At 40.3% G+C, this 24,938-nt stretch overlaps 1 protein-coding gene across 5 annotated transcripts in view; it reads right to left on the bottom strand.

Moving 5' to 3' along the window:
• Window positions 1-24,938, bottom strand: part of RASGRF2 (Ras protein specific guanine nucleotide releasing factor 2) — a 229,960-nt gene that overhangs the window by 149,309 nt on the left and 55,713 nt on the right. For all 5 annotated transcript variants that reach the window (XM_036848287.1, XM_036848288.1, XM_036848293.1 and 2 more), the window contains exons 2-4: window positions 19,343-19,449; window positions 3,624-3,771; window positions 1,269-1,358 (exon numbers count right to left, since the gene is read on the bottom strand). In XM_036848287.1, coding sequence (XP_036704182.1) covers window positions 1,269-1,358; window positions 3,624-3,771; window positions 19,343-19,449 — 345 coding nt within the window. The remainder of the gene's footprint in view (window positions 1-1,268; window positions 1,359-3,623; window positions 3,772-19,342; window positions 19,450-24,938) is intronic.

The following is a 24,938-nucleotide window of genomic DNA, read 5'->3' as shown; positions in this document are numbered from 1 at the left end:
TTTCCACACAGACATTAGTTTGACTGGGGACACAATGGACCATAGAGTTAAATTCAAAACGTATTTAACAAGTTCAAAAATGAGGTTTTAAAAAAATTATTTCTATTAAGAAATAGGAAGATAGAAACTGTAAAAATTGTGTATTTTATCACTTTTCCTCCATTTAACAGAAGTACTTTCAAAAATCAACTGAGTTTTGTGTTAAATAAAATCTTTCTATTTACTTTGGCAGGTATTACCTGCTGAGCAAAAGCTGGCTTACTTACTTACTATCAGTTTCTACAACAGGATTTTATTACAATTGTTATTTTACTGATACCTTTGTTTATATGCAGCTGCATAAGCATTCATCTTGTAACAATAAAATAAAGCAAATTCAATTTAAAAAATTTTAAATTCTAAGAGAGGAATGTTGTTATTTTACTTTGTTATTTCTTGAAAACTGAAAACAGTGTAACTTAGTCCTAAGGAGCATTTCTATTTCAAATTCTGAGCAATATTTAAAGTTTTATTGCAACTGAAGGGGAATAATTACTTAGCATGAGAAAATAGGAATAAAAAAAATTTAGAAGAAATAAAGTTCTTTAACTGTGAAGCTTTTCACATAATGTTAAAGCTGAGTAAGTGCTTTTATGCAGGACAATTAAGATTATGGAACTCAAAATCAAGATGACATAAATCAAACACAGTAGACTAGAGTGAGTGCCAGGGTCTGGTTAATTGCAAAATTTCTACAGTTGTAAATGACAATAAGGTGAAAAGAGCTGCTGATTATGTGGATGTTAAACAAGAAAGAAACAACAATAAACCAGAAACCTGAGCAGATGTATTGACTCACTCAATCTTCTCACACGTTCAAAACAAAACAAACAAAAAAATTCTCTAAATAAGCACTGAAGACTAAAGCTAAAAGAAATGTTTTTGAAATGCAATTTAAAAACTACTCCCCCCAAATACACACAAAATCAGAAGATTCAGCAGCACTTAAATAACCCAACTGGAGAACACTACTGTCTGGCTTCATATCTGGCTTTGGCATCCTTCTCACAGAATCTACAAGTGGATTCCCAGAACTGGAAAGAAATCTCAAGCTGAAACTTTTCCAGAGAAGCAACCATGTGTTATCACTCTGAAGGGCAAGTCTGGGAGCCATCGGAAGAGAAATACCAAGATTGTTCTCAGCTCAGAGTCAGGGTGGCAAAGACATCACTACAGGAAGACCACTGGTCACCACGCTCTCCCAAAGCTGGAAACCCCCAGCATCCTACCTTTTTAATCTTCTTGATGTCTGGATCCTCATCTTCTTGATTGCTTTGGTAAGGTCGCATTCGTTCCTTGGTTTTATTAAGAGCGATAATCTATAACACAAAATTGGTCCATTTCATGATTTGGGAAATACTAGACTATAGCCATAAATCATAGGAAGTTATGCCTACAAGGTAGCTTATCCTCAGGAAATGTTCACTTTTTATGCACCTTATCTTCCTTCGGCGCTGAGGCAGGGGAAGCCTGACCTTCACCTCAAGCTTGTTTTGCTATGCTACTAACAAAAGTGCTTATAAGAAGTGACTGTGGAAAGTGTGAACTGGGATCTGGTTTAGAGAAATGTTAGTCCAAAACTGGGCCCTGACTGCCAGCGATGACCAGACCAAGGTCTTCTCAGCATCTCAGTGACATGTCAATCATCTCACCAAAGGCAGCTTCCTGTAATGCCCTGTGATCTCCAAATGCAGTGACACTCAGCTCAAAGCTCTTGCTTCCTATAATCAGCCTGTGGCCTTCCAAGTACACACGGTATAGCACTCACAGATCTCCTGGGGAAAATGGTAACTGCAAAAGGAACTTCAGAGCTTAGGGGTTGGTCCAAGCCAGCCAAGAAAAGACAAAAAGGCAAAAAGAACTGAAACAACTTGGGATCTCTTTAAGGACCCAGCTCAGTTCTGTGACCTATGAAGGGTGACTCAAAACCAGGTAGCCTCTGAACTACACTTAGTAATGAAATTCCCTGGACTATCACTCAATTGCAGGCTCTTGCAAACTTAAGGACCTACTCAGATTTACTAACAAGCAAACACTTAAAACACTGGGGTTATATTTGCCCCCCTCTACCCTGTCTTTACATTTTGCCCCATTACCAAATACTCTCTTCTGCCATTTTTCTGGCAGGGAAGTGGGAAAATAAAAGGAGTAGGAAATAAGTTATGGTTCCTGTCAAGCGACCACACAAGACATACCTGCTACTGACAGTTTCTAGCTGCAATATATACTCAGACTAAAATAGAACAGAGTGAAGACAGAGAAGCACACACAAATAAATATTGGGCAACATCGCTTGGTGCTGAGTTCCTCTCATGGAGTAAATGCCAACCTCTTTCACTTAGCAGACACGCATCTGTTCCAGCTAACTGTGGCAAAGACAGAACACAATAATTTTGTTTTAAATTACAGTGCCTGGTATAGTCTTTTAAGATGCAGGTTTGTTAAGTTTTCTGTTGTTGTTTTCACTATCTCAGATTTCAGGGTTGGATCGGGAAGTTAACAGCACTAATGATACGGTGAACAGTCTGCAACTTATCATCAGAGAGGCAATCATATCCCAATAGGAATCAGCTTATACCCATGAGCTATCTGCTGGAGGTGATGTACACAGGCGGCAGGAGGTGAAAACCCTCCCAGGATTTGCACAGTATGTCTTAGAAGAAGACTTGAGGAAATGGAGAAGAAAATGTTGAATGACAGAAAAACGACAAGAAGTTACCAAGGCTGAGGAGCTGCATTGTTTCTGTCAGCAAGGATACAGTTAGTAGTAGTAGGTTTCCTTCTGTCCTATTCTTTTCTTTGGAGCTAAGAAGACACTACTGCACCACTGGTCAAAAAGAGTAGAAAAACCTCATTTGCTACATTCCTCTTCAATTCTTCAGATATTGATCACTTCCCACAAGGAATGACAGGACAGCAAGGGAAGGTATACTCAGGTTTCTGTATACAGACGGAGGCACCTCGGAGAGAAGGGAGGACCCAGACACACCAACATGGCGGCCGGCTCCACGACCACCTTCTGCTGTCATTGAAGTCAATCTCACCACCTGGGGGTGCAGAGCCTGAGGAGTTTTTAAACTTGGAGCGGGGCTGGAAGTGAGTTCCAACTTCAGGAAAAAATGCACCCTAGCATTATGTCTTATACTTTAATGAGTTTTTCAAAATTCTAGAGGGGAGAAGGTTGGACTCCTGAGCTTGAGAAAAAGTCAAGACTTTCTGAATTCATGTTTGGACCTTCCTTAGTTGTCATTCAGACTTTACATGAATCCATGACAGACTCACAATTATCATTACCATGAGTCAATCTGAAAAACAGTTAAATATTACAGTCAACTCTTGAATAGTCAAGCAAATGAAGGACATCAGGAGCACAAATAATTTAAAAATAGCATATTATCCTGATATTTTACTGTAGCGTATTTACCTAATCCTAACATAGACAATACATTCACTTCTCATGTATGTGTTGATGGCAGAGGAACTAAATTTGGGATCAAAATTTTGCCCTGATAGGCCTTAAGTAATCATGAGGAGATGACAATAGACATGAAACAATGAGAAGGAATCTATCAACTGGGAAATACCTCTGATTTAAGCCTTTCGATTTCTGTATCTTGATCTTCAAGTTGATGTCGGAGTTGGTTAGCTGCAATTTTTTCTGTCTCTACGATCTGAACTAGATGAATGTACTTCTGCATTAACACTTCCCTCTCAATCAAAATGTCTGCATAACTTAAGAGAAAATTACAGTTAGTCACTGAGATATTGTTCTACCACAGTTTCATACAGAACAGCATATACTACATTTATTTAAAAAGAAGCCATAAACATAGTTTGTTAGCTAACTCTACTTTATGTAAACATTAATGTTTGGCTTACATTTGGTATCCTTTAGCTATACAGAATTTGAATCATCATCATCTTATATAACCTTTAGAAGAGTTCATTTAACGATGGCTGCGACCCACAACTTTGTCGTATAAATGAGAAAGATGCAAAGAAAATCTATTGTTTTATAAAGAAAATAGTGGATCTCCTTTAACAAAAACTGAAGTCTTTGAATTGATGGCACATATTCAAACTCTTTTACTGGGTAAGGCACTAGCCAATCAGAACAGACCTGCTACCGAGCAGAATGAATGCAGGGACCATCAGAACAGGCACTGGCTGGAAAGAACGATGATGACTGTACCAGTGACCACCAGCCCAGCCTGGCTCTCTCTAGAATTATGAGACCATTGACTTCTCTCTTTCCAAAACCAACAGAGGCAAAAATTTCATTCTAAAAACAAGTGTAGATTACTGGGCCCTAAAATCATCAGCCTAACTTGTGTATACTTCTTTGGCCAAGTGTGAAAAAGGCTAAGTTCTCTCTTAGAGTTTTTTATTGATCTCTGTGGCACCTAGATTTTTGCTTCCAGATCTTCTTGGCACTATTCAGGGTAGCAAAATGTATGTTCCTCCATTCACGTAATCTTTCCCAAATGCTATGATAATAGTAATAAATAATAATAATTATTTATTGAGTGTGTAGGATGTACCACATATATTCTCATTCTCCCAGCGACTCCAAGAGATATGCTTTATCACCCCAATTGTACAGAGAAAGAATCTGACCCTCACAGAGGTCACACAGCTAGTAGGTGGCAGGGCTGGGATTCAAATCGAGGTCTGTCTGACCCTAAGCCCATGTTCTTAACCACAAGCTAAACTGTCTCTCTAATGAGAAACAGCACACTGGATATAAAGAAGAATATTACAACAGCCATGTTTTGGGATATCTGCCCACTTGAGATATCTTCTACCCACTTACCTCTTCTTTGAGAACTTGGGCTGTGGCAGCCATGTTTATAACACAAAATCTGCCCTCATGACCACACTTCACTGGTCTAAAAAAAGATAACTGGCCCAAGCTAAACAAACTGTTTTCTTTCTCCTTGGAATCTCGGATTGTGCCTCTGACTTATTTGCTTGAACTGAGATGATATGAACTTGGAAGCTGAGGTTACTACTGTTGGTTAGCTATATGTGGCCAAACCCATGCCAAAGCAAAGTAAGTCTGCTGAGAGAGAAAAGAATACGCAGATGTTCAGAAAAACAGAGACAAGAAAGACAGAAAGGTAATGACTTCCTGGGTTCCTGTTGGCTTCTAGTTTCTGGTTCCAGACCCTCATGGTATCTGAATATAATTTTCTCCTTGGGTTTGGTGAGATACTGTTGCAGTTTCCACCTAATAACTTCTCTTTTTAACCTAAACTAGTTTGAAATATCTTTGTGTTACTTGGAACTAAAAGAGTCTTAAGACAATTCTAAAATCACAATTTTAGTTCCATTATCTCACATTCTCAGCACTTACATCACGTGTGCCATTAGTGTTAGAAAAAAAATACATAGTGTCAGCAATATTTTTAAGTCACTTGTTCTAAGAAATTACCCTAAGACAGTAGAAAGAAAGGCTGTGTAAGTGTAAGTGGGAAGAGGGGGAAAGAAGAAAAAAAGAGCACAGTCTTCACAGAAATATGCTTTGGGGTACTTTAAAAGGAGAAAGTAATAACAGAGCATGAGAAAATTAGTTAATATAATGAAAATTCTGCCCTTTCTCATCAATTTTATTAGAAACATGCCAAATTTCTTACAAATATGTTAGATCAGTGTTAGGTAGCAAACGAGTATTTTATTTTCTCCTATAAAAAGAAAAAGTCCAGACCGGGATGTGCAGCTGAATTCATGCAGACTCATCACCGATATCTGCCTCCCTTCACTTCCAAGATCCCACTGAAATGCTAGGAAAATTGTTTTCTGTTTAAAGAATGAAACCATAACAGCATTATAAAACAGGAAAATATGCTGTCAACAGACCAGAAGTTTTGTGAAATTCCATAAAGAGAAAAACCAAGTAGAATCAGAGTGGTGGGAAAAGTAGAGCAAGGAAACCACACATGCAGACCACTTGCAAAAGCATGGTTCCCACCAAGAACGGCCAGAGATGCTCCAAGCCAGAATCAACAAATACAAAGGACGGGAGTGGGCAAGGGAACGATCATCAGGGTCTTTCATTAAAAAGTGACTTCAGAACATCTGGAAGTTAGGTTCCTACTCTTCCCATTCTCCAAGATAAAGAAATAAAAAGCACAACTGGCAGGAATGACATGTCCTCAAGTCACAGCCCAAGACCTGCTCTCTCTATAGAAAGGAGGCCATCTTCCTGAAGAAGGCTCCTCATGGGGAGGCTAGACTCAGAGAGAACACAGCTTGGCTTTACACCACACATCCACTGTAGACAGAAGAGAGAACCAAAAAAGGAAAGGCACTGAAAGGGACTAGGAGTGAAATACACTATGAATTTTCTATTGTGTAACAAATTACCACAAACTCAGTGGTTTAAACAACACATATGTATTATCTCACAGTTTCCATGGGTCAGTTTAGCTGAATCCTCTGCTCAGAGTCTCATAAGGCTGCAATCAAGGTGTCAGCCCAGGTGCATTCTGTTCTGGAAGCTTGAATGGGAAAGAACCCACACCCATGTTCATTCAGGCTGTTGGAAAAAGTCATTTTCTTGCAGCTATAGAACTCATGCAGTTTGCTTCTTCAAGGCCAGCAGGAGAGCATCTCTGACCTCAGGGAGGGCCTCCATCCCTCTTACATTTGATTAAGTCAGGCCCACCCAGGAAAATCTCCTTTTTAATTAATTAAAAAAAATCAACTGATTCAGAACCATAATTACATCTACAAAACCCCTTTTCCTTTGCCACAGAATGTAACCTAATCAAGGGAGTGACTATCCCGTCGTGTTTGCTATATTCTAGTAGCTGATAGCAAGTCACAGGTTCCACCCATGCACACTACAGGGAATAGAATCATACAAAGGGGAGTCCCAGCCAACCTTCCTGCTGTCTGCCCACATACCTGAAAAGGAAGCCTACACAAGTGACAGAGACCCTACATTCACAGTCACAATGTAAACCCAGGCCAGCTACCTATAATAACCCTCAAGATCCTTCATTTATAAACAAAGATCACTAGACACTTGAGAAAACCAATCCCAAAGAGAAAGTAGTAGGCAGCATGTAAGATGACCCCTAGTGGTCCCTGCCTTCTGGTATTCATGTTCTTAGGGAACCCCTTCCTCTTGAGTGTGAGCTGGACCTAAATGACTTATTTCTAAGGAACAGAATATGGCAAAAGTGATGGGATGGCACTTCAAGATGAGTTTACAAGGAGACTCTGGATTCCATCTTACTGGCCTTCTCTTGCTGTCTTGCCGGTTTGTGCTGGAAGCCAGTGCCATGTTGTGAGCTGCTGCACGGAGAGGCCCACATAGATGGAAACTGAGAGAGGCCCCCGGCTAACAGGTGATGAGAAACTGAGGTTTCAGTGCAACAACTGGTAAGGAAGTGAATCTAGCCAACAATCATGTGAGCGAACTTGGAAGCAGATCCTTCCCCTTCTGAGCCTTCAGATGAGACTGCAGACCTGGCCAACCCCTTGACTGTTGGCTTGCGACCTTAGGGCAGAGGCACCCAGCTAACTCGTGCCTGGATTCCCAACCCACAGACACTGTGGGGGACAATAAATTGTTTATTGTTTTAGGAATTGTGGAGTAAATTGTCAAGCAGCAAGAGTTAATAAATATAGCCTCAAATGAACAAACAGAAAAGATACTAGAGAAACAAGGCTAATTCAGGTAACAGAGGTTTATTATCTTCAGAGAGATACAGAAGGATAGTAGAGCCATAAGGCAAAAAGGGGCTGCCACGGAAAAGAAGTAATCAGATAACAGGAAGAGTTCTTGGAAACAAAAACAATTATTAAAATTTTACAGGTCAATGAATGTGTTAAACAATGGCTGAAAACTAAGCTGGGTGGTTGCAGAGAAAAAGAACACTGAACAAAAATACAAAGAGATAAGAAATAAGAAAGAAAACTGAGCAGCATGGAGTACAGATCCAAGAGGTCTAAAAACTATCTTATGGAAGTTCCAGAAAGAAAAAAACAAAAACAAAAACAGAGATTGTGATGGGGAAGAAATAATCAATAAATCAAAGAAGACTTCTTCAAACTGTTTATGGTACAGTTTAAATAGAAAGGCTAAAGCTCGGTGCTTTGTGACCACCTAGAGGGGTGGGATAGGGAGGGTGGGAGGGAGGGAGACGCAAGAGGGAAGAGATATGGGGACATATGTATATGTATAACTGATTCACTTTGTTATAAAGCAGAAACTAACACACCATTGTAAAGCAATTATACTCCAATAAAGATGTTAAAAAAAAAAAAAAAAAAGAAAGGCTAATCCAAATGCCAGAGAGAATAAATGAAAAAAATTTAACACCCTGACACACCCTGGTAAAATATCAGATCTCTAAGGATAGAGAAAATGTATAAAAGCTTCCAAAGAGAAACCACAGGTTAGCTAAAGAAAGCAGCGAGTATCAAGATGATACACTTCTCATCAGTAACCTCGGATGCTAGATCACAATAGAGAATTGAAGGACAATTATTTCGAACCTAAATTCCTACAGCCAGGCAACCAGTCAATCAATCAAGTGCCAGTTCAAGATAGAAAGAGTTTAGTAATGACCACGCTTACTATAGGAGAAAAATTATGAGGAGGTTTTCCAACCAAACAAAACAGAAAACAAAGACAAAAGATGACATGGAATGCAAGAATACAAACCTTTGATGAAGTAAAGGACACTAGAAAGAAATCAGAAGTAAATGCATGCAAGATTCTCCTTCAAGGAGCAAATATACAATTGCATATGATTATATTTCATTCTCTGTGGAACCAAACATCAGCCGTGATAGTTGGTACGTAATATTTGTAAAACCATGATGTAAATACCCCTCACTGTTTTTTAATTTTCAGAATCAACAGAGGCTTAATTAAATTTAGAGAACAGAAGGTAAATGTTTAAAAGTTTATAAACAGAGAATAAATAATAGTGAAAGTAATAAAACCTCAGGGTTAGAAGAGAGAAAAGAACAATAAAAACACATTAAATGTCTTAATTTATGTACCTCATAGCAGAGAGTCAATACATACTGCCCAAAGTTGATATATTAATAGAGGTTTAATGATATTATTTTAAGATAAAAAGTCAACCATTGTAAGAGCCAAAAGTAGTTAAGTAACAAAAACAGAGGGGACAGAGGGAGGAGAGGTAAGAGATATTGAAAGAGTGTTAAATTCTTCATCTTTATAGCAGGGTGCCAATAATACTGCCTAAAATTACTGAGTCAAGAAATAGACAAAAGGACTTTATAGAATATAATATATGAATGACTAATAAATACAGGAAAAAGGTCCTACTTAATCAAAGAAGTTAAAATTGTTTATCAAATGTATCAAGAGTTTTAGAAAACAGTGCTACTCAGTACCAGTAAAGATACGGTAAAATGGGTACTCTCTACTGGAGTGAGCCATTCCAGAGGACAATGTCACAATATGTATCAGGATAGGTTAAAAAGGTCATACATATCCTTGGTCACAGTAATTTCACTTCTAATAATCTAACCCAAGAAAAATAAAGACTTGCAAAAAATGTACAAAGAAACAAGATGTTCATTCATTAAAATAAATATAAGAAAATGGAAACAATCTAAATATATGTGTCTATAATATGGAAGTGATTAAAAAAGCAATAGTACATCTACACAATGGAATGATACAAGCCATTTAAAATCATATTTTAAAGAATAGTGAACATAATGTAACATACCCAAGACTTACTAATAAATGAACAACAACAATAACAAAAACCCCAGGAGATTAAAATAAATATGATTTGTGCATGCACATGCACACATGTTCACTTGCAGAGAGAGAAAATTATGTATATCACAGCTACAAGGGGTTGGGAAGTAGGGGAGAGAAAGAGGGAAAGATAGATACTCCAAACACAAAAAGGAGTTTTCTCTGGTTGGAGCAATTATGGGTCATTATTAATCACTTCTTTTGTGCTTTTCTGTATTTTTCCAACATCTCTATAATATTAAGTAGAACCCCCCACACACACGCACAAGTCCTAATGGCAGTTATTTACTCTGTGAGGTGGGATTATGTGATGTTTATTTCCTTCTTTATAAGTTTCTGTGACTCCAAATTCATTCTTTCATTCAATATTTATTGACTGTTACGTACCCAGAAACTGTTCAAAGCACTGGATACAGGAATAAACAAAGTAGGAAAAAAAATCTGTGCCCTGGTAGAGTATATACTGTACTGCAGAGCAAAAGACAATAAAATAAATAAGAAAAATATGTATGTTACCTGGTGATGGTTACCTTAAAGGAAAAAATGGAGGAGTAGGAAAGAAAGTGGGGGAGATGGGGTTACAATTTTAACCAGGGTGTAAGAGAGGGTCTCTTTAACCAAGAGACCTTCAACCAGGGTCTCACTGAGAAGCCAGCACTGGAGTAACGATCTGAGGAGTGAGCCTTGTGTCCAGCTGGGGGAAGAGACTTCCAAGTAGAGGCAAGAGCAAGTGCAAAAGCCCTGTGGTGGGAGTGGGTCTGGCCTGTGTGGGGAATGGCAAAGTGGCCGGTTTACTGGGGGGAGTACGTGAGAGGCAGAAGAGGGAACAGGATTCTAATGCGTGTAGACCAATATAGAGTGTCAGGTTTTTACCCTGCATGAGATGCTGAGCTTTAATCAGAGGTGTGGCAAATTCGACTTTTTAACAGGATCACACTGGCTGCTGTGGTGGGAAAGGACAGAGGTGAGGGGTGGAGTACAAGGGGAGAAAGGGAGACCAGTTGGAAGTTCCACAATAATCCAGGAAAAAATGTTAGAGATTAGTCCAGCATCTAGCATGGGGCCTGCCACAAAATAGTCATTCAAATGAAGTCACTTTCAAATGAAAAAAAAAGTCATCTAATGTGATTTATTTTGCATGGTTTATTCTTCTTCACAAAATACATTTCATTTCTCACAATTTTCAAGTCATTCAAAGTATTTCATTTGGTCTCCATAGCTTACTGCTCTTACTGGGATATCCTCCCACCTTAAAATCGTAAAGCTTTCTCTTTTTTTTAGCTTTTTATTTTATATTGTAGTTGATTAACAATGTTTTGATAATTTAAGGTGTACAGCGAAGTGATTTGGTTATACATATACATGTACCTATTTTTTTTTTCAAATTCTTTTCCCATTTAGGTTGTTACATAATATTGAGCAGAGTTCCCTGTGTTATACAGTAGGTCCTTGTTGGTTATGCATTTTAAATATAGCAGTGTGTACATGTCAGTCCCAAACTCCCTAACTATCCCTTCCCTCCACCCTTCCCCCCTGGGGAATTAAGTTCTCTAAGTCTGTGAGTCTGTTTCTGTTTTGTAAATAAGTTCATTTGAATCATTTCTTTTTAGATTCCTCATACAAGCAATATACGATATTTCTCTTTGTCTGACTTCACTCGGTATGACAATCTCTAGGTCCAACCATGTTGCTGCAAATGGCATTATTTCATTCCTTTTTTTTTAAATTTTAAAAAATTTTTAAATTAAATTTTTTTTTAAAATTTTTGGTTGTGTTGGGTCTTCACTGCTGCGTGCGGGCTTTCTCTAGTTGCGGCGAGCGGGGGCTACTCTTCGTTGTGGTGCGCGGGCTTCTCATTGCGGTGGCTTCTCTTGTGGATCACAGGCTCTAGGCGCACGGGCTTCAGTACTTGCGGCACACGGGCTCAGTACTTGTGGCTCGTGGGCTCTAGAGCGCAGGCTCAGTAGTTGTGGCACATGGGCTGGTTGCTCTGCAGTATGTGGGATCTTCCCGGACCAGCGCTTGAACCTGTGTCCCCTGCATTGGGAGGCGGATTCTTAACCACTGCGCCACCAGGGAAGCCCTATTTCATTCTTTTTAATGGCTGAGTGATATTCCATTGTATATATGTACCACATCTTCTTTATCCATTCCTCTGTCGATGGACATTTAGGCTGCTTCCATGTCTTGGCTATTGTAAACAGTGCTGCAATGAACATTGGGGTGCATGTATCCTTTTGGACCATGTTTTTCTTCAGATATATGCCCAGGAGTGGGATTGAAGGATCATACAGTAGTTCTATTTTTAGTTTTTTAAGGAACCTCCATACTGTTCTCCATAGTGGCTGTACCAATTTACATCCCCACCAACAGTGTAGGAGGGTTCCCTTCTCTCCACACCCTCTCCAGCATTTGCTGTTTGTGGATTTTTTGATGATAGCCATTTTAACTGGTGTGCGGTGATATCTCATTGTAGTTTTGATTTGCATTTCTCTAATATTTAGCGATGTTGAACATCTTTTCACATGCCTCTTGGCCATCTGTATGTTTTCTTTGGAGGAATGTCTATTTAGGTCTTCTGCCCATTTTTTGATCGGGTTGTTAAAGCTTTCTTTATGTATCCCACTAGTAAATAAAAGTCTACTCCAGACTGTGTCAAATCAACTGAAAACGCATGCATGGCTTCCCTTCAGTGTAAGAATTTTCAAAGCATTGCTATTTCTATTCTACTATATTTCCAATATGTGTTTTGTCTGATTAAATTTTCTAGTTACTAGACAATGCTCACGTTTAAGAGGTTTTTTTTTTTAATTTAAAAGACATAAGGTAAACATTTATCAAGTTTGTTTTTGCCTAATCTATTCATTACTTCTGTTTCGTTTTATTTATTTATTTTTTCTTTCTTTATTCATTTTTGTTATTCAGTTTAACTTCCCTCAAGAAAAAATGGTTTCTCACTGCAAAGGGGAATAATAAAATTTAGCCATATAACTCAACATGATGGAAGCCAAACTAATCTGTTGAGTATCAACAGATGGCACATATATGGGAGCAAAATATTCTTGTATAATATTTATAACCAAAACCAAACCACCACTACTACACACAGGAGAGAAGGAAATATTCCAGTAGAATCCTGAAAAGTCCAGAGAAGAGGCACAGTATAAAATCATAGCCCTTAATTATTTTTATAGAAGGGAAAAAACTGTATCAGCTTAGCAAGGAATTGTTACTTGGGCCAGAACCTTATCCTAGTTATTTTGATTGAAGACATATTTGCTAATGAGAGATACATGTCTAATATGCTAGATAATTATAATTAGCATATATATCCAGAATATCAGAGAGCGAGAACCATAGTTAAAACCCAGGCTGAAAAGTCATACAACGGGTAACTGAAGAAACACTCCCACCGCTCCCGGATTATGCTCAGTGTTATTGAGAAAACTTTGGAATAGGCATTCCTCATATCAGGGGCATCGTGGTGTCTTTGGGAGTTGGGGAAATCCAGTCCAGGATGACAGCAGTGCAGTTCCTACTTAAGCAATGTTTGAGCATGAACAGCAGCGCCCTTATCTAAGCAAGACCAGGCCTCCAGGCATCATTCACGGCCGCTTTAGCATCGCTACCCTCCATTTTTCTGGCTCTCAAATTCTCTTACATCAATAGGTCCGTCCACTCCACTGGCTAATCAATATTTTTCATGTTTCACATCAGTGTTAGAGGTTCTAACACTAATTCACTCCCACGAATCTCTTCTCTTTCTACAAAGTTATATAAGGAAAGAAAAGCTTTGGAAAGTCATTGTTGACCCAGGTGACACAGCTTCAGTGGGGTAGGGATAGAAACCCGTTGCCAAGGGCTGAAAAGAGCCGGCACTGCATACAGAGGACGAACAACAAAACCGTTTCTCCAAGAAGCCGGGCTGTGCTTTCGAGAGAGGTCAGCAGCTAGAGGAGGATTCAGGGCCAAGGGAGGGGTTTTTTTGGTTTGTTTTAAGGTGGGAGAGATTTAAGGAAAATCAAAGAACACAAGGAAAATGTCAAAGTGAGTGGGATAGGGGGAGACAGGAGGCTCAGGTAAATAGACTGGAACTATACGGGAGAAATGGAATAATTAATAGAGCAAGAAAATCAGAGGGAAGAGGCTAACGGAGGAGCTCTCCACTGAACCAGAGATATTCCCCTGGGGCGGACCTCTGCAGTGGGTGAGCCCAGGTGCACATGGGGACGGAATGCCTGCTTTGTGAGTGGAGACACAAGCTTGCACTGCAGTGTAAGCTGATGGTTAAGGAAGGAGACAAGATGAGCATCTGAAGCAAAAATACCATAAGGAACAGGAAAGATAACTGACAGGTAGAAGTATTAACAAAGGGCTGCAAATAAGACAATCCAAGCCCAACTTTTCTCTATAGAAAACAAGTTCTACCACCCAATCAAGTAAATCTTTCACCCACAAACACTACTTCTTTTCTTTTGTGTTGTACTGTTCAAACTCTAAGGGAAAAAATGTCGAAGTCTCTTTCATCGGGCAAATCTGGAGGCAAAGATCTGACAGAAGTTCATAGTAAAGAAATCCAATATCTCAAAAAAACAAAGTCCACGTTTTCAGTTTTTTTAATAGTGATAGTTTTACTGTTACCAGAAGAATACAAAATATGGCCTTGGGATTGCTTTGGGCTATAACATCACCATCCATTTTTGATTTTCTAGTCCTGTGGTTTTGCTATGAAACATAAAGCGCTTTCAGCTTTTCTATGTAATCACTCTTCTGATTTGTGAGGGATTTTTCCATGCACATTCTACAAAGCGCTGATTTTATGGGGATGATAGGATATACACGGTGTATCCTTCAGTGTTGGACAGATTTTGTATTATACACTTTGCTCTAAATTAAGCCTCTATCCAAGTAAAAAGAATGAGGTTACAAGCATTAGGTGTTTGGGACAATTACCATGGTATGTGTGTGTGTGTTGGAGGGAGGGGTGAAGAGACTGAGAGAGAAAGAAGGGGGAATATGGACAACAGGCCACCTGAGGCACGTGTAATCAAAAGGACTATAGATAAAAACAGGCCCAAGAGGCTGGATTAGAGCTTTCTTTAGTGGACAAGAGGACAAGGCTTAATTAAAAATCTTAACTGGAGGATTAAGTCTCTCTGCTCATCAAGTTCAGAACTGACAGGGTGAAGGAAAGGGCTACGTCAAGCCCTAGCCAAACTAAAGGCAACATGAGCTTTATGGAATGGAGGCATATGCCCGATTCCTTTTTCTCTTGCAAATACGCTCCCCATGAAGGAAACCCTAAGAGCCACCCGCCACAGGCACACACCAAAGGGAGGAGAGAGCATTGAGGGAGGGCACTGAGTTTCAGTTGGAAACGTTGCAAAGCAGGCAAAAGATAGTAGGACCATCTAAAACACTGAGAGCATGAGCCATAGCTCTGCAGGTGAGCAAAGCCACATACACCCCATGTGTGCAACACCAGGCACCACATTCCCCATGACTCCAGTGTTTCACAAGCCCTCCCCTGACCTCAGTCTTGGTAGAAACCCCGAGCCAGCTCTCCCCTCAGGACACACCTGACTTCTCTAGCAGCCCCTGTTACTCATTCTCCCATACCTGACATACCAAGGGGCAAGGAGACCCATCAGTATTGCACGGTTCCCCACTACCCCTTCCAGGCAGTCATACCCTCCAATTCCCTGCAGAAGCCCTTCCTGGGCCAGTGCTCGTCATCCTGCCCCACAGACCTGCTCTCATTCATCATATGTCCTCCCAGGGAGTGACACCATCCAAGCTAGGGACCTGAGAGACATGTTAGACACCACCCTGGTCTAAGACGGCCCACATCCAGGTGGTCAACAAGGTCCTTTGAAGTCTACCCCCTACAACTCTGGAATACTTTCCACCCACCTCTCTTCCCAACTGTCACAGACCAGGTCCTTCAGGTCTTATGCTTAGGCCAGAATGGGAAGACGCTTGGTACCTCTTGTACATCTGGATCCTCTTCCAGGCCATGTCTACCTTCTAACTTCCGAGGCTTCGTTTGATCAGGGCTCCAGAAGACAAAACATGGGTAAAAGAGCTGTGGACACTGGCTTGTCAGCCAATGAGCCTTAAAGACCCACAATCAACTGGGTCAGTGTTTTTGATTGTCCTAATGTCTACAACTAAATCAACCATGGTGGACAGATATGGCCAAGAGAACAAAGAAATATCAGGTTACTGGAAATGTCTAAAGTTCCATACCCAACGAGCAAACCACTTGTAGAACAAGCGCAGACTTCATTATTATTAAAATACTCTGGCCTCACCTGATCCCGACAGAAACAAGACTGAGCCTTGCCAGCAGCTTCCCATGAACCGGCCAGTGCCAGTAATACATGATGAAATGATATTTTAAATGTGCCAGTTTCTAGAAATATAATATCAACCAACTTTGAGCAAAACTGGAGAAAAAGCTTCCTAGACCAGGTCAAATCTTCAAAATGAGAATGTTAATTTCCTAAAAGATGTTTTCCTGGGCCAGATCTAAGGAAGAAAACATGCAATCTGACATGCCAGGAAATGACTTAAAGGTCCTCTGAAGGCAAAGGGGGGCAAGTTAATTCGGTTCTGGGGTACAAAAGCCAGCCTCAAGAATGTGATTTTCATGGCACCAAAGATAGAGCATCCAGTCCAGTACTGAGAGACACCTCGGGAAAAGAGCAGTGACCAAGAGAAGGATTCTGAGCAGTCCCTGTTTCTACGTAGGATCTGCAGCTCAGAAAAGAACTAGTCTCAGGCTAAAACAGTCATCAGTTCATCAAAAGCTCAGACTTAAAAAGAGGGATCAGTAAACCCATAATTATTGAGCATTTTCTATTCAAAAGGCAGTAATACCAAAGTAATGCCATCAGACTGTCCTCTAAAGGTAAAATGTTTAGTCAACCAACCAGTTGTTTAATTAGCACAATGCCAAGCAAAAACGGTTGACAAATCCTTTCTCTGAATGAGCTTCATTAACTTTCTGGCTCTGCTAATATATGAATAAAGTCAGGATGAATTTCACAGACCCAAGTTTATACCAAAAACTTGACTCAATGAAACATAAATGAAAAAGTTATTATCTTCTGCGATTTAGAAAACAAAAATTGAAGAAGCATCTCAATGTAATAAGTCAAATATAAGAACTCAGGTATAAAGCAGTCAAATTAAAAGGAAGCCATCAAAGAACCCAGTCCTGGACCTCAAGTCAAAGGAAAAGCAAATCTAATGGACCAAAAGTCAGGACATCAAGAAAAAAGATCAATTATTAACCAAATCTTCAAATCTAAAAGAGAAGAGAATTTTTACCATTCAATTACCTAAACCAATAAAGTGGTTTCTAAAACCTTTGTTTCCTGACAAGATCATGTGAGCCCTGGATTGATCATATGTCAGTCAACACCAAATAGCTACTGACCTACTTCCACATATATGACAAAGTTTTCTTGGTATACCAAAAAAAAACCTTACTTGAAATTTTACCATTTTAAAGTAATTCATACTCTATTTCATTCACCACAATATTTGCTTGGCAACTACAAAGGCATTTAGGCTACTAATGGTACTTGGTTCTTCTGCGAAGAAAAGAAATGGGCAAATACACGTGTTTTAAATTATTTACTTCATTTTAACTCCCAGGTAAAAAGGAATAGAAGTGGTCACAATGATTGTGTCTGGAAATGACCCAAGGGCTCTACGTGGCCAACTTGATACTTCTTTCACCTTTGAAGACCTGACTTTTCTTTCTACAGTGAGTCAGTCTGCACTAGTCCTAAGTCTGAGCAAAACTCTCAGACAGAGACACTGCGAGTGAGGACAGCTGAACGGTGTGCCTGGATCATGATGCTGGCAAGCTGCACTGGGGCCCACCTTGGAGAGCAGCATTTGGTCGCCAACCCTGTGCATCTCAGAGGAATATTTTGCAGGGGAGGAAAGAAAAGGAACTGAAATCTTTTGCAAATAACACCTACTCTCAACCCTGACCTGACATTAATCCATTTTCATCTCTGAATTAGAGGAAGAGAAAAAGAAATAGAAGAGGGAAAGATGGAAGAGAAAAAGAGATAATACTGAAGAATGTTACAATATAGAACATTGGTTAAAGGTTCTGGAGTCAGAGAGACCTCAGTTTGACACCAGTTCTGCCATTTAACGACTTTGTGTTAGACTTGGCCACTCTGCTTAATCATCATGAATCTTCGTTTTCTCATCTGTAAAATGGAATTAATAATACCCTACTGGGTCGTTGTGAGGAATAAAAAAAGAAAGATAAGTATGTAAAGCATTTAGCGTGCTGCTTGCCACAGAGCAAGGTGGTCAATATACAGTAGCTGAAGAAAGAAGAGGGGAGAGGAAAAAAGTCTCCAGGGCTCAAAGAACAGCCTGAACTCAGGACAAACACCTTATACGCTTTATAATCAATCTGAGAACATTTCCTAATGACTACATAATTAGCACTGTGCTTCATTCAGAAATGAATGTGTCCTCATCCTCCTCCTCTCATGGTGCATACAATCCGGCCCAGGAAACAGAAATCACACACGTGAAATAAAACATAACCTACGTTGTACTAAGTTGTTAAATATTCCACATGTAGTAAAGCAAGCGCTGCGGCCACTTGGAGCGGGGGGCCAGTGAGCACTGGCTTGCGGGGGAAAGTGTCCGGGAGTGGGTGTTAGAGACAGACGTGAATAGACTTATAGGAGAAGGTGGGGGAGGCATATCTGGCAAAGAAAAAGCCTGAGTTTTGCCACTGAAACACTGAGGATTCGAGCAGGGAGGCATGGAGTGAGGAGAGCCGGGGTTAGGGCAGGGACAGGCAAAAAGCAGCAAGTTTGGGAGCCATTCAAAGCAAAAATGGACAGGACTTCAGAATTGAATATGAAAAATAAACAAGAGGGGTCTGCCTGCATCTCTTTTGGATTCTTCATTCCCGTTTGAGGCCGAGAGTGCTTATTTCCACCTTCCTGGTATTTCTCAGGAGGAAGCCAAAGCACACCCTTCTCTTTGCTTAGATAGCGCTTGGCGTCCCCTTTCTCGATAACCAGGCTGCACAGGCCAAGGTTTACAAATGCAGGCTCGGCTGGGTCCGTACCCCAGCTCTGCCACTCACTAGCTGTGTGGTCTCAGGCAAGCAAGCTAAGCTCCCAGGCCTCAGTTTCCTTATCTGTGAAAGAGAGAATAATTCTGATACGTCTCTCACAGACTGTTGAGAGTGTAAGTGAATCAAAACATTTAACAAATTCCTTAATTCAGAAAAACTTAGAACAGTGCCTGGCACAGAGGCACAAATCCTATGTTCAGTAATTATCATTATTATTGTTTTATCTTTTACCTTTAATCTTTAGCCAGAACATATCCACAGGAAGTGCAAAGAATCATCTCACACACGACTAAGGAGGAGGAACCAAGGGGAAACCCATCTTGGAATTGCAAGTTCATCCAAAACTACCGCTGATGGTGAAACCCCCATGCAAGACTCAGACAATCCAGCGTCACACAGAGGATTTGCGCCCATACCTGGCTTGGTGAATGGCCTCCATCCACTCTTTACCGTCCTGCTCCTCCTCACAGCGCAGCTCTAGTGGTTTCTGACCTTCGTGGCCAAAAAGAACAGTAAAGTAATACTGGAAAGAAAAACAAACCAAGTTATGTTTGATTTTTCAGGCATAACAGCGTAACGACATGATATTTCCCTACAAAGGCTATGTGTTTACAACATGCATCAGCATTATGTAAATCGTATTTCAAAATGTCACGGCACTCCCAGTCCACTTGGCAATGACTTGCTACCTAGAAGATACCATAGGCTGCACCTTAACACCCCTCAATAAGATTCAACTCACAATAGCTCAGATACAGAAAAGGTATTTGATAAAATTCTACACAAACACACGATTAGAATTCTTTGTAAACTCCAAAGTGAAATTTCTGAACCCTGATAAAGGATATCAACCAAAAACTTACTACAAACATTTTAGCTAATGGTGAACTATTACAAGCAACCCTTCTAAAATCAAAAATAAGAAAAAATGGCAATTATCACCACTTGTATTTACCAATTCTGTCTGGAGGGCAACATAGAAAAATAAAGGAAAAAAGAAATGGAAAACAAGGGGGAAAAAATCAATTTGCACAGATGATGTGTCTACATTAAAAATTCATTGAAAAACTATTAAATAAGAACATCCCTCAAAATTGTTGAATATAAAATCAATACACAAAAAATTTATTGCACTTTGATACAATATCAACAAATAGGAAACAATTTTGAAAACACAGCATTTGCAATAGCAAAGAAATATAAATGACGAACCTAAGAAAATAAGTTTATCACCTCTAAAGTGTAAATTAATCTATAATTTCAATGTATTCTAATAAAATTACCAACAGGTTTTCTTTGGGTGGAATTTGACAAAGTGAATCTAGAATCTGAGCTAGGGACAGGAGAAGCTGTCACTTTAAACCAGTCTATTTGAGGCTAGACATATTAATTACCAAACTGAGACTGTCTGGGAAGGAAATATGACTGGAGAACTTTTGATTATAGGAGAACTATCAGCAAATACACTGGGCCTGCTCAAGACTTCATCCTGGGGCACAGAAAGGACCAGCCCCGCACAGCTGCTCTGAGACAGAAAACCAAAGACAAAACCTGAGTTTTTTCTGTTGTCCCACCTTCCCACCCTACCTCCAAATTTCTCTTTATTCAATGTGACTGTTACATACTCATTTTCTTCAAATGAATTAAAAAACTTCAGGACAAAAGCTTTTAGTCTATAAAAAACATTGAATCACTATGATATACACCAACACTAACATAATATTATAACTATAACTTCAATTAAAAAAACCTTCAGGACAATCATCCTAGAGATAAATTCTTAAAGATCCTAGAATTTTTGGCACATTTTTACAAAAAAGGAAAAAAACTGGCTAAGAGACCTCGTGTTACTTGTGCATAAATCAGCAGCCAACTGAGGACATGTCTGTGAGATAATCCACCGCACTTCCCCAAGGACAGTCCTTAGCCCCGTAAATGACAAGCTGTCTTTAATTCTTAAACCTCTTGCCCAGCCAGAGAACTAAATACTATGAACTAGCGGGAAATAATCTGATGAAAAGGCCACTGAGAATGGGAAGAATTGAGTTTAGCACTGTATTCAATAAAGCTCCATTTAAATTTGAGAGGAAAGGAGTTGAAACTCAACAAAATAACAAATCAGTGGCTTAAAGGGCAATCCTATAAGTGATGGCATTTCAGCAACAGCTGGCTACCAGCCAAGGCCAGATGCCCCGTCCAGGAAGAGGAAACATTTAATGAACCTGATATCGAAAGGCTGCAACCAGCACCTCAACAGCAGCTGCTGCTCGGGAACCCAATTAAAAGCCACCTTTAAAAGACAGCAAGGTAATTATATCAGCAGAGTACATCCAAAGGTTAGACTATGTCTCAGGCATGACAATGATGGAAAAAGTTTTGAGAAGTACAGGTTACGTTTCCAGGAGTTCAAATTCAGCTTAACCACAAATACTCAAACACAGCCTCTACATGTACCTGCAAATTATTCAACTTAGGCCATTCATCAAAAAGTTTTGTGTATTCTGGCCTCATTCTGATATGAACTCAGGATACCATGGATCTATGTGTCGGACCTGGGGCTTTAGAGGTCCCCTTGGGGATCAAAAGCATTAGCAGACACCCTTGATGGTACTCTGTGACCTCTGACCTGCCCCACTGCAGGAAACTAGGAGGGGAAGTTCCAAAGTACTGGGTCATCGTGAAGTGCAAGGAAGAATTAAAACAGTGATGACCTTGTTTATGTCTTTAAATTCAACATCTACAATGGCAGTGAGCTTCCCTTCTTTTTCTCCTTGGATAGGTTCACCTATTCCCAAATATACTTCTCCAGGCAGATGCTCTCCCACTGCCAGCCCCATATTTCTGCCATTAGCCAGCATTTCAATCAAGTCGAAAACTGAACTCACTCGTTACCTTCCCTCCCTCCCTCCCACCCGCTAATGCTCCTCCTTGTACCCGCTGCCCTCACAACTATTCCTTCTCCACTTGTGTTTTCTCTGTCAAGTACGTCTTTATCCAACAGTTGTCCCAACTAGGAACCCTAAAGCCACCCTCAATTTCTCCCTCTTATCAGCCCCACATTGGGTTTCACCAATGCTCCCTCCTAAGACTCTCTTCTGGCTTTTATTATCCCTCACCTAGATTACTGTAACATCTTTATCACAGATGAAAATGACAGACATGACAACTTTGAAATACTTTCCAACTGAGACTGCTTTGTCTTATAGTGGTCTCTCTCCTTCGTTACATGTCAGCTGCTATTACAGCCCCAAATGGGAGGTTAATGGCCTCTCTGGAAGGAGGACTGGATGACCTAGGGGAAGTCCCAGTGAGTTGTGAACACAAGAAGAAATGTGGAAGAGAAGTAGCGGTGGATGTGGGTAAGAAGGCAGAAGGCAGCAGAGACACGTATGGTACAGCTTCTCCCCACTTGAGCCTAAAATCCCAGAGAAGGTTGAGGACCTAGAAGGGTTGATGACAAAGCCAAAAGCCGAGGAACTTCTGTACCACTTTCCTTTTGGAGCAACAGAGGATGTCATCTCACGCAATGTTCTCTTGCCCCACACCCACCCTCATGACAACGTGGGGTGGTGACCCCATGGGTAATGACCGTATCATGTAAATCAGTAAAATTGTGTCACAGCAGTTAGGTAAAGACAGGGCCTAAGTTTTGAGTTTAGCTATCCAGAGCCCCCCTAGTATTCAAGTGGTGTGATGTCCCTGAGGGTACCATGGAGGACTGTAGAGGGAAGGGGGCTATCAGACTTCATGGGGGGGTGGGTGGGCTATGCAGCCCCAGCAAGAGCCAAGGTGTGGCCGTGTAAGCAAAACGGACACCTGGACCCTGACTGACCTGAGAGAGCATGGACCACAAGTTACAGCAGCCATACACTTTAGCAACAGATGACCAAGGCAGAGCCAGGACAACACCAGACCCCAGTCAGCACCAGCAAGGACCGTCCCCCAACCTCTGATAAAGACACACATACAACCTCAAGGGCATGGGACCCCCCCACTTACTTGAGACACCATCTTTCGTGAGGCACGGAAGAGAGAACGCATTACTTTTGTACATGATTGGAGCAGACTGAATTTACTACTCTCAGCTAATGCAGGTTTCTTTTTTTCTCCACTTCTAAGTGGGGAAGGAGTCTTAAGGAGAAAGTCTGGTCAACTTTAGGGGAAAAAATCTAAACATTTTTGAACATCTAAGTGGTCAGTGAGGGTAAATCTACAAACCTGTCTGCAGTCTTACCCAGCTCCCTCCAGCCCAAACAAGGTGGCCAGAGTTCTCTTCTAAAGATAAATCTGAGCTTTTGTATCCACTTACAAACCCTCGCTGGTATTCTCAACACCCACACCAACTGGCCCCATTCTCCATTTTTAACCTCCATTTCCTGCCTCTTTCCTACAAAGTACACCAACACTCCAGCCAATCAACCCATTGCACTTCCCGCAAGAGAGACAAACGCTGTTTCCTCAGCCTCATGCTACTGACAGAGTATGGTCTCCAAAGTCACCAAACCTGGGTGTGAATCCTGACTCCTCCAAGTGGTAACTCTGAGACCTTGGGCAGGTCATGCAACCTTTCTGAGACTGAGTTTCCCCTGGTCAATGAGAGGACAGAGAGGATAGAGACCTTACAGGATTGATTAGCTGACATGCAGTGCCTGCACCCGGGAGGCACTTAACAAATGTTAATTCCCTTCCCTCTCAGTGCATCTCTGTCTTGACTTTCTTCATCTCCAGTCCCTTCTCCACCTACACACTCTTATTGAACTTTCATGACTCATGTCACAAACCGTCAATTCTGCTAAGAATCTTTCCCAGGCACCTTCTGGCAAAAAGGAGTCCCTCTCTCCTCTGGCAATAACCCCGTGCACATTGTTCTCACATCACCTTAGAGTTGCCCATGCATGTGTCTCCCTTCCCTGCAGGACTTGTCCCTTTGTACCTTTGATCCTAGCACTGTGCTGGGCACACACAAATCCCTCAATAATGTTTGGTGAATAAATGATCATCAGTAAAGAAACATGAGGTATAGTTAACCTAATAAATTTGCTTCAAACAGCCACACATGACAACTTCATGACTATATAATCACATCCAGGTAGACGTCCAGAGAAAAGATTCAGAAAGACCCCTAAAGCTACCAAATACATATTTTTATAAGACAGAAAACAGAACATTATGATGTTCTTTACAACCCCCTAGACAAGCAATAAGAACAGATACTGTAGGTTGGCAGATTCACCAAAGGGTCTTACCTCTTACCTACAATAACCATAAAATGCCAGAAAGACAACATAATGAACAGATCTATGAAATTTAAATGTTCAGGGTCTTATTGGTATCTATTGAAGCTTTATATGCATTTTCATTTTTCAGTTGTCTGGTTTTTATTATAATGGGTTTGCTGCTGTTTATGCTATGTGTTTTTGCAGAAAGAACAAATGTAACCCAATATGAGAACACAAGCTCACTTAAAACGCTGGGCCTTAGGCTTCTGCAAGTTAACAAGTTTATAGCTAAAACAGTGGCAATTGTTGGAGGATGGTATCATAGGACCACTTCCACATTCTCCATTTCTGTATTGTTTGAATCATTTACAATAAAGACATAAAGCTATGTAGCCAACAAAAATATGCTCATTCCATTTTCAAATCGTTTGAGTCATTTATAATAAACACATATAGCTATATAATCAACGATAAAGATAGTATCCATTTTCAAAACTATGTCTAGGTTTTTATAATACTACTTATATACCCAGAAAAAGTACATGATGTTGGTCAAATCAATGATGTTCAAAAGAAGATTAAAAACCACTGTGGGTTTTCTTAAAGTATTTGGCAGAAAAATAATCTCTTTAAAAAAAAACTGCTGTGCCATATGTATTATTATTTTGATGGTACTTCAGGGTTTTAAATTTTTACATATGTTGTTGACATTTTTTCAGTTTCAGATTAAGAGAACTAAAACCAATGCTCTCTGCAGCCTTTGAGGCAGAGAATCCTCCTCGAATCCTCTTCC

This window comes from Balaenoptera musculus, chromosome 3 (assembly GCF_009873245.2).
Source record: "Balaenoptera musculus isolate JJ_BM4_2016_0621 chromosome 3, mBalMus1.pri.v3, whole genome shotgun sequence".
NCBI classification, from domain to species: domain Eukaryota; kingdom Metazoa; phylum Chordata; class Mammalia; order Artiodactyla; family Balaenopteridae; genus Balaenoptera; species Balaenoptera musculus.
This window is presented reverse-complemented; position numbering and strand designations above follow the sequence as displayed.